Source organism: Cynara cardunculus (genome assembly GCF_001531365.2).
Source record: "Cynara cardunculus var. scolymus isolate 2C chromosome LG 3, CcrdV1, whole genome shotgun sequence".
Lineage (NCBI taxonomy): Eukaryota > Viridiplantae > Streptophyta > Magnoliopsida > Asterales > Asteraceae > Cynara > Cynara cardunculus.
Window position 1 is genome coordinate 331,801 of NC_037530.1, and position 11,033 is coordinate 342,833.

Sequence of the window (11,033 nt, forward strand, 5' to 3'; positions counted from 1 at the left end):
TGGGGTGGGGTGGGGTGGGGTCCACATAAAAATGCCGTTGCTGCAAACTCGATTCAAAAACCCACAAATCCATCGGTTAAACAACACAGATTCAAGGACGACGAATTGATTAAAGGAATCAACAGACCTTCAATCAGAAACAGATTTTCAATGTCGTCCTGTTCGGTTGAGAATCAAAACCCTAACCATTCTTCACCGCTAAATTGGTTGAAGAACAAGAAAGCTGCTCTTGATCATGTGGTTTTTTCAACCATCCGCCGCCGTTCCTTGTATAGAAAACCCCCCTCCACTCCTAAATCACCACGACTGCCAGCAGATCACCTCACTGGGCTTGTTTCTCCCACCTACCAACAAACCCACCACAATGAACCCCTTCTTTCTGATTCCCCCCAAATACTTACGTCTCATGATTTTATTTCACTCCTTTCCGATGAGACGCTCCTCCAGATCCTCTCCAGACTCCCACAGGAATCGACTTCTCTGGTCTCCAAATCATGGTTGAATCTCCAAGGCCGTTTGGTAAGGTCACTTAGGGTTTTCGATTGGAGTTTTCTTACATCTGGTCGTATGTTTCTAAGATTCCCTAACCTTATAGATGTTGATTTACTCCATGCAAGTCTGGTCTCTAGCAGTCGTACAAAAATCTGGGGTCTTTCTTTCCCCCATCTGTTTGGACCCTTTTCTGTTGATTCTGATATCTTTTTATCAGAAAACCACACTTTACTACCTGTTGATCAAGTAGATTTTGGGTTGAAAGCTTTGGCTAGTGTCTACCCAAATCTGCAAAGACTCGTGGTCGTAAATTGTAGTGAAATTGGGCTATTGGATGTTGCCGAGGGCTGTCAAACACTGCAGGAATTGGTTTTGCATCGTTGCCATGATCAGGTTTTGCGCGGGATTGCAGCCTTTAGAAATCTGCAGATACTCAAGTTGATTGGGAGTGTTGATGGCTTCTATTGCTCTTTGGTTTCAGACATAGGGTTAACCATCTTGGCTCAAGGGTGTAAGAGGTTGGTGAAACTTGAGCTCAGAGGATGTGAGGGAAGTTATGATGGCATCCAAGCAATCGGGCAGTGTTGCCATATGCTTGAGGAACTGACCTTCTGTGATCATAGGATGGATGATGGGTGGTTGTCGGCTCTTTCGTACTGCAAGAATTTGAAGATTTTAAGGTTGGTTTCGTGTAAAAGAATTGATCAAAGTCCTGGACTTGATGAGCACTTGGGTTGTTGCAGAATGTTGGAAATATTACATTTGGAGAGGTGCCAGTTGAAAGAGAAGCAAAGTCTGAGGGCGTTGTTTCTTGTATCTCAATCTGTGAGAGAATTGGTTGTAAAAAATTGTTGGGGACTGAAAGATGGCATGTTTCTGAATGCCAATCTGTGCAGGTATTTTTTATTTGATTTTCTTGATTTCACTAGTTCATTCTCAGATCTCACTGACTTATAATGACATGTAACTTGGTTTGTTGTATTGTGGGTGACAGGAGGCTAAAAATGGTGTCACTAGAAGGATGCTTAAGGTTAACAACAGAAGGTCTAGAATCTGTACTTGTTTCTTTAAAGGAGTTGGAAAGCCTGAGGGTGATATCTTGTAATAACATTAAGGAAGATGAAGTGAGTCCTGCGCTCTCGACCTTATTTTCTGGTCTTAAAAACTTAAAATGGACGCCTGATAACACATCTCTTCTGTCAACGAACCTCTCGGGATCTGGAATGGGGAAACGAGGGGGTAAGTTCTTCAAGAAGTTGCAAATCTTGAACACTTGAAGAGCTCGAGACTTGTTTCTAAACTTATGTTGTAGTATCAAACAATTGTATTTGCGACTTAGTAAGAACATCAATGTGCCATTCTTTTGGTTTCTATTCAAGACCAAGTACGTTGGTTGTGATGTGTGGTTGGCTTTTTTTTTTTTAGATGGCGAAAACAACCCAAGAACCACTCGAGATGGTCTGCCACTCGACTGGCCCAGCAAATAGTCTAGTATTAATTTTTGTCTACAAGGCTTGTTTAAAAGTAAATATAATAATCCTCCATTCTACTTGATAAACCAGATTTAATTTGTAGCGTGACATTTTCCATGTAATTAAGAATAGGAACAGGGTTTTGTTGTTAAGGGTTGTTTGACAGTTGCTGAATGGTTTGGTGTATAATGCTTAAGAGGTTCTTATGATGTAATGCAAAATGAAATATAATTGTTTACAATGGAATTAGGGTGCTGAATAGTTACGAGAGACTCAAGATACAAAATTATTCGGAGGGTTTTAAAACCATTAAGGCATATTTTTTTTACCAAATAAGATTCACTTCTTAATTATTCAGAGACTACCTCTTAATGAAATTATTAAGAGGTAAACAAACAGCCTCAATACAAGATTAATCAAATGAAAATTCATACATACGGGGGTTAATTAATTATTTGCACTTTTTTACTTTGAGGGACCACTTTTGAAGTTGTTTACAAACCACAGGGACCAAAATGGAGTTTACATCTGTTTGGCAGAAGAAATAGTCGTTGTGATTGTGAAGAAGAATCATCGAATTGAACGGAGAGATTTGCCATTCGTGCAAATCATATTGCTTTTCTTCATCCTCTTCTCCATCAACCTTAAAGAGATATATGAAATTCATGCTCCTCCGATCGCTGGTTTTTTTTTTTTTTTTGATTCTCTGCAGCTGCACAGAGTCACACGGAAGATGAAGGACAAATCAGTTGTAACAGAAAGTCCTAGCGGAAGTGGTGTATCAAAATCATCTTTTTCGAGCACATTATTTGTACGAGAAGAAGAAGAATCAGACAGAAAGAAAACCACTAACGACTTACCCTTGCGAATCGTCACTCATAGTGGTTCCTCCAGATACGATTTTGTTAAGGTCTGATTCATTCACATTGATCCATTTTCTTCGTTCCCGATTATGGCTACAGACATTGTACTTTCCAATGAAAATCTGTACGAATGTTCTAACAAAATTTGAAGCGAAACTATTCTGTTCTGGCACTTGTTATAAATTTAAGGTGTTTCCTACTCCATTGGTTAATCTTTCGATGAGAGAACAAAAACATGGTGAGTACGGTCCAAAACTGGAAATTATTGCTGTTTGGATGGGGAAGAGGACGTGTATCAACGTGAAAATGGAAGAGTAATATGTTTCAAATTTTGCTAGGAGTAACATGCGCTTTTGGGAATGGAAAAGTGCTATATTAACATTCTCTCTATATCTGCACAAGGATTTTATTGTTTTTTTTTTCAAGTGTTATATTAACAATGATTTTATTATTTATGGGTTCTATTTCTTAAACTTCAGGTGAAAGTATGGTTGGGTGATGATGCTGATCACTACTATGTCCTCTCTAGATTTTTGCTTAGCAGAATGTTGACTGTTACTAAGGTCCTGCCTTCAACCCATGGTTTCTTACAAGATACAATTTATTTGTGGTGGACTGTAGACTCTAGTTTTTGACATCTGTTATATTTTTAGTTTGGAAGTATTTTTACGTCAAGAAACCTTTCATTTGCGTGTCTAGTGAGAAGCCTGACTGTGACTTCAATTTGAGTGTTCATAATGAAGAATGATCCTCTGGTACATGTGTAGAAGCTACAGTAAACTTGCACTGTCCTAGAATAGAAAATAGAACAAATCTGTGGATGGAAGAAAGCATACACTTACCACCAGCATTTGTACTTGTGTTGTATCTAAACCATGATTCTCCTTCACATGCTTACAAATGAAAAAGAAGGCATGTACACTTGAATTTGTGTGTGAACTTGTCAGAAATTTATAACTTGAGAGGAGGTTGGAAACATTTTTCACTTGTTTCAAAAGGCGGTTAGTTGATTTCTTTAAGGGATGTGTTTTATAATTCCTTTTGGTTTCGCATTTTGTGGACCCCAATTTGTTTAGGATGGAAGACTTGTAGAAAAATTGAGCTTTTATAGCTGCTTTATCTGCCTGAAGTCGTGTAAACCAGAAAAGAATTTAGAAAGAGGAATTGACCTCGAAACTATATGGCAGAAGGAGCATGTTCAACTTACCCCGGCGGTCTACCTTTCTTAAGGCCCTCAAACTACTTTATAAAGAGCAAGGAGGTGGCTTTTGCCTATAAGGACAGTTGGAGCCACCTGCTGCCATGCCATTCCTTGAAGAACCATCTGTGTTCAACTTCAAAATACCAATAGGGCAATTGAAGAATTTTCATATAAATGGAGGGAGTGCAATTTAGTTGCTATTTTCAGTATTGATACTTCTAATGGTCCAAAAGCAGGAGGTACTAACATCTATACATATACACTCCCTCCATCCTAAAATAAGTTTCCACATTTTATTTAATTTTGTCCCAAAATAAGTGAATTTTTTCAAAAGGAAGGGATCTACTTTCTCATTCCATTCTTAACTATGAGATGGAGAAATTTCTCCCTATTATTAAGAATAAAATTGTCATTTAATTAACTAAAAGTGTAATAATTGCACATTCCTAAAACTGTGTTTTTTTTATAATTATGGTCATTTATTTTGGGATGGAGGGAGTAATTGTTAGAGTGACGAGCGTATCTTGCATATATCTTTCCCTCTACATGCTGTCCAGATCCTCAAGGTGTTGGATTCTGTCATTACTTTAGGATCCTTTTCACATATTGTCAGCCTGTATTTTCATACATTTATACTTTTCATTGCATCTACTTGCTTTCAACTTTCTTTTTGGTTTTCGTATTACGATGACCTTAAAGTTAAGATCATCATGCTTTATTTTCAGATTCCTAATCATGTGGCTCTAAAAATTGCACTTGAACTCAAGAAGTTACTGGTAGATAATAGCCTTCTGGACGTGTACGTCATCATACTCCATCTTCTAGCTATCCATTTTGGTTACTTCCGTTTTGTTTCTTCAAAGATCTCATTTATGTAGTTATTGTGCAGCTCTCAGTCTGATCTGGAAACTAATTTGTTTAAGGTATATATCTGTTAGGTCCATCTTTCCATTATATACCCTTCTCTTGTTACTGTATCTCCTTAATATGCTTTAGTTATACTTGCAGGTGTAGGTTGTCCTGCATTAGGTTTATTGAGGTCTGTCTTACCTACTTTGGTTATGCAAGTGTGCATTATGATTGATTGATTGTTTTCGGATCTCGCTAAAACCATTTTCCGTCTCTAACAACCAGAACAAAAACATGAACTGAGATTCGTTACCGAGGATTAGACAGAAAGAAGTTCAAGAAAGGCTGATAAACTTCTATTTGCTGTTCGAAGCTTATGGGATTGTACACCCATATTTGGATCTCTATCTTAAACGACATGTTCAACAGATTTGGTTAAATTTTACATTTATGAGCGAAGAATCTGGTTGTTCTGTACTAAATTTATCTTCAAATGTTTGAGCTTAAGTGCAATTATCAAGGAGGAATGCACCCCCAAAGCGTTATCGTATCGTAGGAGGTTAGGATTGCTAAAGAGGTGGAAATTTTGATTGGTATTTGTGTTTGATAGTGTTAGCTATAGTTCATTTGGATTCTCTAAGGGATAGACGGCATACTTTCTGTATCTCAAATACTGTGGACTTCAGTTTCTGCTTACCTCTAATAGTTTGGGTAAAGTGGTTTGGTCGAGTCAAGTTTACATCATAAATTGTCCATGTCACAATCTGAATTTTGTAGTTGATTTGTCCACCGATGCAATAACTAAGTTTTGATTGTCCTAAAACCTCCTCTTGAAATTTTATTGCTGGTCTCTGTTTCCAGCTCATGAAATGGCGGGGATATGGGCAAGAGTATATAAATCGTTACAAGATGATGACAAGGTATGTCCCAACTCCCAGCCTTGATTAAAGTCGAGTACACAGTACATGAATATCGTCGGTTAGAATAAATTATTCAGATTCACTTTCCTAAGCAAAGCTAGTGTCAAATAAATAGAGTTGGCCATGCCAATCCATAGGACTCAATGATCCTTGATAACTATATATGAGGAACCAAATTAACAATGGTCTATGTAAGGCGGATGCATCGTTTTAAGATATAACTTCAGATATATTGGAGAAGTGATAGTGGCAGGTTCATCTCCTTAAGGAAGAAAATTGACAGATGTTTATAATTGCTTGTTTTTATTCTAACATTTCTTTGTTAATTTACCTCCATAGATTTCACCATCGAAGAGTACCATTGGTCATTCTTGTATGTGGCACGGCATGCGTTGGAAAGTCTACAATTGCTACGCAACTTGCACAAAGGTTAAACTTGCCAAACGTCTTGCAGGTGAACCTTTTTACATGTTCCTGTAAGGACGTCATTTTTTCTCGGGCAAACTTGCATCCATTTATATGTGCATTAAAACCCGAACTCTATTTGGCTTGACATGGACTCCCTTGACATTCATTCTTCTTGATATTACAGACTGATATGGTCTATGAATTGCTAAGGACGTCGACAGAGTACGTGAAGTATCCATACTTATTTTTTTTTTACTATAATCCGGGTGATACAAATTGTGGATTTATGGTGCACAACTTTTACTTCTTTTGTGAGGCCTTAATTATGAGGAAGGACATCATCAATCATCTACAACGCATGCAAAGTATCCTAGTTCTTAGTGTAATTCTGAACATCAGATTTACTTGAGAGATAAAGAGGAGGGGGTGGGGGAGGGATAGGCTTGAGCCAAAATATATGAACCTATCAGCTTTTGAATACGATCACACATATGCATTCCATATGCTACTTTGCTATTTGGTATCCGCATTTTGGATGATTGAATCTTTCAAAGTGATAACCACTATTTAATTGCATGCTGTTATTAGTTCACGTATTTCAGTATATTTTCAGATATTATCTACCATCAAGCATAATCAAATTACTACTGATAATTTCCCTCATTATATTGTGAAAGCTTAGAAACTAACAAATTGACTAAATGAGCTGCAGTGAAATCTAATATATTTTAGTGGGTATTACTACAAGGCTTATCCTTTTTTTTTTTACTTTACCGCAGTGCACCTTTGGCATCTACACCTTTTTTGGCACGTGACTTTAGCTCCTCTGAGGAGCTAATAACTGAATTTTGCAGAGAATGCAGAATAGTTCGGAAAGGTACTGTATAGATGCAAATAATGGCTGGTTGTAGCGAGAAGGGAGAATATTGAGAAATTCTATATGGTCGTTGTCGTATAGGTTTGGCTGGTGATTTGAAGAAAGCAATGAAAGATGGAAAACCAATCATTATTGAGGTACTAAACACCACATATTAGATCTGTTTTTTTCCTATTGTTTGCTAAAGCATCAATTTCAGTCATGTTTAATTAATTGAGATTTGCACTACAGCTTCTTTCCACAGAGCTGAGCTTGAGCTTCCCCACAAAGAAAGATTCACTAATTTTCTCACATGCAATGGCCAATATTAGAAACATATATCAAATAAGAAAAGAAAGAAGTACTGACCACTGTGACTATTTACGTTAATTCTGGTACTTTAGGCTTTAACACAGGACTTCGGGGAAAAATGAATATATCAGATGCTCAGATACCAAGAGCAAGTAAGTGCTAAATTTGAGAAATCCAAGTGCTGCTAACAAGCCATTGATTACAACATTATCATCACATATTAATAATGAAATTTTGACAACTGATTATGTATTTTTGCTAAATCCATTATATTTATCAAATGCTGCTTGATTACATGTTTCTTCTTGGTTTATATGTTATTACAGACACGGTCATGCTTATTGGTTTCAACGTTTCCTTTCAAAAGTGATGTCTGATGAGCATGACGTTCTTTCATATGCACTTGCAGGGAATGCATGTGGATCCAGGCATATACCTAATTGACGAGGAGAGAAAGTTACCAAATAATTTGCCAGTGAAAGCAGAAGAGGCAAAGTCTACAGAAGCAATTGGGAATGATGTAACATGGGTGGAAAATGATGCGTCTGCTTCTAGCATTCATGATGAAAATAGCCACAAGAATCCTGAGAATTTGAAGGCAGAGAAAGCAACATCTGCAGGAGCTATGAATAATGATCCCGATGGCCTTAAATCTGTACCTGCTGTTGGAACTGTTCCTGAGAATATAAGTTAGCTCTTAATTTGACTTCTGCTTTATTTTTTAGTTTTCTAATAGGCTCTGGCTTCTGTTGATGCTGAATGTTCTTGGTCAAGGTTGATATTAACTATTACAATGTACAACATGGTGGAAGTTACTACTGCTCTGATTGTTTCTTTGGCTATTCAGCTAACAATATGAAAGATCAAGTGGCTGAAAGAAAACCTATTCATAGAAGAGAAAACTCAGGGGCCCCGGAACCAATAATAATTCCTATTGTCCTAAAGATGGCTGAGTTTGATCATAAGGTGAAATGACAAGCTTTTTGATGCCTATTATTTTTGTCTGGTAATATTTTGATTTTGCTCTGTTTATTTTGCCTGCTTTCCTACTCTGAAGTTCTTGATTTTATTTTAGTTTTTCCTCGAGGTTTGTCATCAAATTATGGTTCCTCTCATCTGCAGGCATTACTAGAAGAGTGGATATCTACTCGTAAATTCAGCAACAATTATCCGATCAAGGTATCTGTGGCATCTCTTCGAAGACTAGTTGTCCCTGTATTGACAAAAATACTTGGAACAAAAGTTTGTCACACTATTTGAACTCAATACAGAGAAACCATTAACTTGATCTTTAACATTAATTAGGCATCAGTTTGTTAAATGCATCAAATACATGAAGTCGGCCTATGCGTCTTGTAGGTAATTCTATACTATATCATCAATACAATTGCTACCAAACCTCATGTTTTTCGTCTGCAATTCCAAATTTCTGAATTCTTTATTGGGGCATGGCCACTCTATTGGCTAACGTTTCTTTTCCTAAACTTACTTACTGTTGACTTTTTCAGGATAAAGACAAATTGATTAGCAACCTAAAAACCATTCAAGACTATCTGTGCTCTTTCCAGTCACAGGTACACTCGTATCACTTTATTTTTCTCTGAACCAACGACATGGGAGTCCTTTGTGACATATATTTTGCTCGAGTCCTGTCATTATATTTTTATTCATGTTAATGAGCATAAAGTCAGTTCTCTCTCTATCTCTCTCTCCCACCCTCCCTCCTGTTAAACAGGGTTTAACAGTCACCAACATATCTGCGACAACATTCCCACAAACGCTTGATTGGTTGCACAATCATCTTCTTCAGGTAAATCAATATTTCAGTCTGACTTAAGCAACTGTTTCTTTCTCTCCAAGTTTTAGTTTTTTATTATACGCTTCCAACTCCAACTGGTTTACGATACATGCATTGATGGGCGATCCATTTCTCCCCTCCCCCTCCTCGAAAAAAAAGCCTCAAGCAGTGAAGCAACTGAACCCCATATAGTCCCTAATCTCTGAATCTATTTAAAACCAAGTTGATGGTTTCTCCGTATTGGCTAACCTTGCCACCTTCATTATCCTATATGCATGATGTGTTTGGGTGGAAAGGTCATTGGGCCGGTCGACTCCACATATTCTCCTTTTACCAAGCAAAGAAAGTCTACCTTGCAAATTGAAGACAAACTATATTAGTCTTCAAAACTAGTTATCCTTTTCTTTTCAGCAAAAGGGACTTACTGTGGTATCAAGTACAGTGAACATTTATAGTCTTCTTTTTCACGTCTTGTGTTCTCTCTGACTTTGTGGTGTTTGTACAGCGTATTGAGCAAGGTATATCGTCTGCCTCTAAAGGAAGTAATGGTCAAGCCAATGAAAGTTAGACTCGATTTTACAGGTATGAATCATAGAACTCATAGATCTGGATTTTACATCTCTAAAACCTTCATCTTCACTTCCAGAAGCATCTAAAGTTAAAGCTCAAGTCAATCCAATCCATATATATAATTGGCAAGATGTTTATGTTTGAGAAACTTGGATTATCCCAATGGCAGAGTATGGAGCGCACGTGCCAAGACGATGGCTTTCAAGGGATTACAGGACCATTTACCACATGATGTCTGCCAGATTTGTTGGCAAAGCCTTGAGGTTACATTTGTTGTTTTTATATTCTCAAGATGCATATTTCTGTTAGAGGTCTACAAAATAAATGCAACGGATTACTTTTTACTTTTTAGGGTAGGTTTCGGGGATCCTACTGAGCTTGTCTGGTTTTGTTATATAAACGCAACAACACATGTTTCCAGGGTTGAATTGGACAAAGTTATTGTTTTCTTAGCCTATGATTCGGTACATTCCATTTAGAAGTGAAGTGAAGTGAAGTGAAGTACCAGTTGGGTGTGGTTTCTTCTGTCAAATCTCGATACTGAGACCATTCTCCTCCACACCACCGGACATTATAAATAAGTTGTCCCACCTGGACATTATACATAAGAAACATCAAGACCTGTTTTCATCAAGGTGGCGGAAACACAAAAGTATGCCACATAATGATGTTATTGGGCTACACCTCATATTCATGGTTTTAATGCACACCCACGCATAGCTTCTGAATAGGGCTGGGACCCCAATCGCCATCCTTGTCCCTGATCTCCAATCTTCATCTCCATCCCCGTCCCATTCACCGTCCGGGAATATGATCACATCCCCATCCCCGTCTCCAACGGGGAACGGGGAAAGGGGATCCCCAACCGGGAATTGGGGATGTTTTTCTCCGTTTATGTGAGACATTTTAAATCAAATGTGTTAAATATTACACCCGATCCATAATGATTCGTGTGTAGAGCTCATATTTCCAAAATTTTGCTTATATGGAGTATCAAATATTCATATGTTAACAAAATCACAACATCATACGAAATTGTTTCATCAAATGTTTTCGACTCTACATGTTCTTTATCTAAAAATTGTAAAATAGTTTAGAAATGATGTATGCAAGAAGAAATATCTTTCTACATTTAAAAGATAATAAATCTAACTATTTATAAATAATTAGATTTAATAATAAATATATGATATATATTTAGTAATTAACATATAATATATGGGGACGCAACGTGGGTTGGGGATCAGTTAACCGGTCCTGTCCCCATGTTAACCGGATTGCCATGAAAATTT

General features: G+C 37.3%; 2 protein-coding genes across 3 annotated transcripts; both read left to right on the forward strand.

Moving 5' to 3' along the window:
* The first annotated feature begins 132 nt into the window (after positions 1-132).
* Positions 133-1,870, forward strand: LOC112509944 (F-box protein At5g51370-like). 2 transcript variants are annotated; one of them, XM_025115170.1, is made up of 3 exons: positions 133-1,172; positions 1,236-1,388; positions 1,487-1,870. In XM_025115170.1, the coding sequence occupies exons 1-3, from the start codon at positions 151-153 to the stop codon at positions 1,767-1,769; spliced, it is 1,458 nt and encodes a 485-aa protein (XP_024970938.1). In that variant the 5' UTR covers positions 133-150; the 3' UTR covers positions 1,770-1,870. The 2 variants fall into 2 exon arrangements, with proteins under 2 accessions (XP_024970938.1, XP_024970936.1); XM_025115168.1 differs by having other exon boundaries at positions 133-1,388.
* A 511-nt stretch (positions 1,871-2,381) lies between these two features.
* LOC112509773 lies at positions 2,382-10,081 on the forward strand. The gene is made up of 16 exons (XM_025114910.1): positions 2,382-2,874; positions 3,307-3,390; positions 4,754-4,827; positions 4,918-4,951; positions 5,739-5,797; positions 6,137-6,251; positions 6,390-6,427; positions 6,985-7,082; positions 7,164-7,219; positions 7,783-8,062; positions 8,221-8,339; positions 8,496-8,552; positions 8,882-8,947; positions 9,109-9,183; positions 9,677-9,753; positions 9,911-10,081. Exons 1-15 carry the CDS (start codon positions 2,698-2,700, stop codon positions 9,737-9,739), a joined length of 1,395 nt encoding a protein of 464 aa, XP_024970678.1. The 5' UTR covers positions 2,382-2,697; the 3' UTR covers positions 9,740-9,753; positions 9,911-10,081.
* Positions 10,082-11,033: the final 952 nt, after the last annotated feature.

Coding starts and splice junctions, on each gene's coding strand:
- LOC112509944 (XM_025115168.1), top strand. CDS start 151: ATGTCGTCCTGTTCGGTTGAGAATCAAAACCCTAACCATTCTTCACCG. Junction 1,389..1,486: donor CTGAATGCCAATCTGTGCAG/GTATTTTTTATT, acceptor TGTGGGTGACAG/GAGGCTAAAAATGGTGTCAC.
- LOC112509773 (XM_025114910.1), top strand. CDS start 2,698: ATGAAGGACAAATCAGTTGTAACAGAAAGTCCTAGCGGAAGTGGTGTA. Junction 4,828..4,917: donor GATAATAGCCTTCTGGACGT/GTACGTCATCAT, acceptor GTTATTGTGCAG/CTCTCAGTCTGATCTGGAAA. Junction 5,798..6,136: donor CGTTACAAGATGATGACAAG/GTATGTCCCAAC, acceptor TTACCTCCATAG/ATTTCACCATCGAAGAGTAC.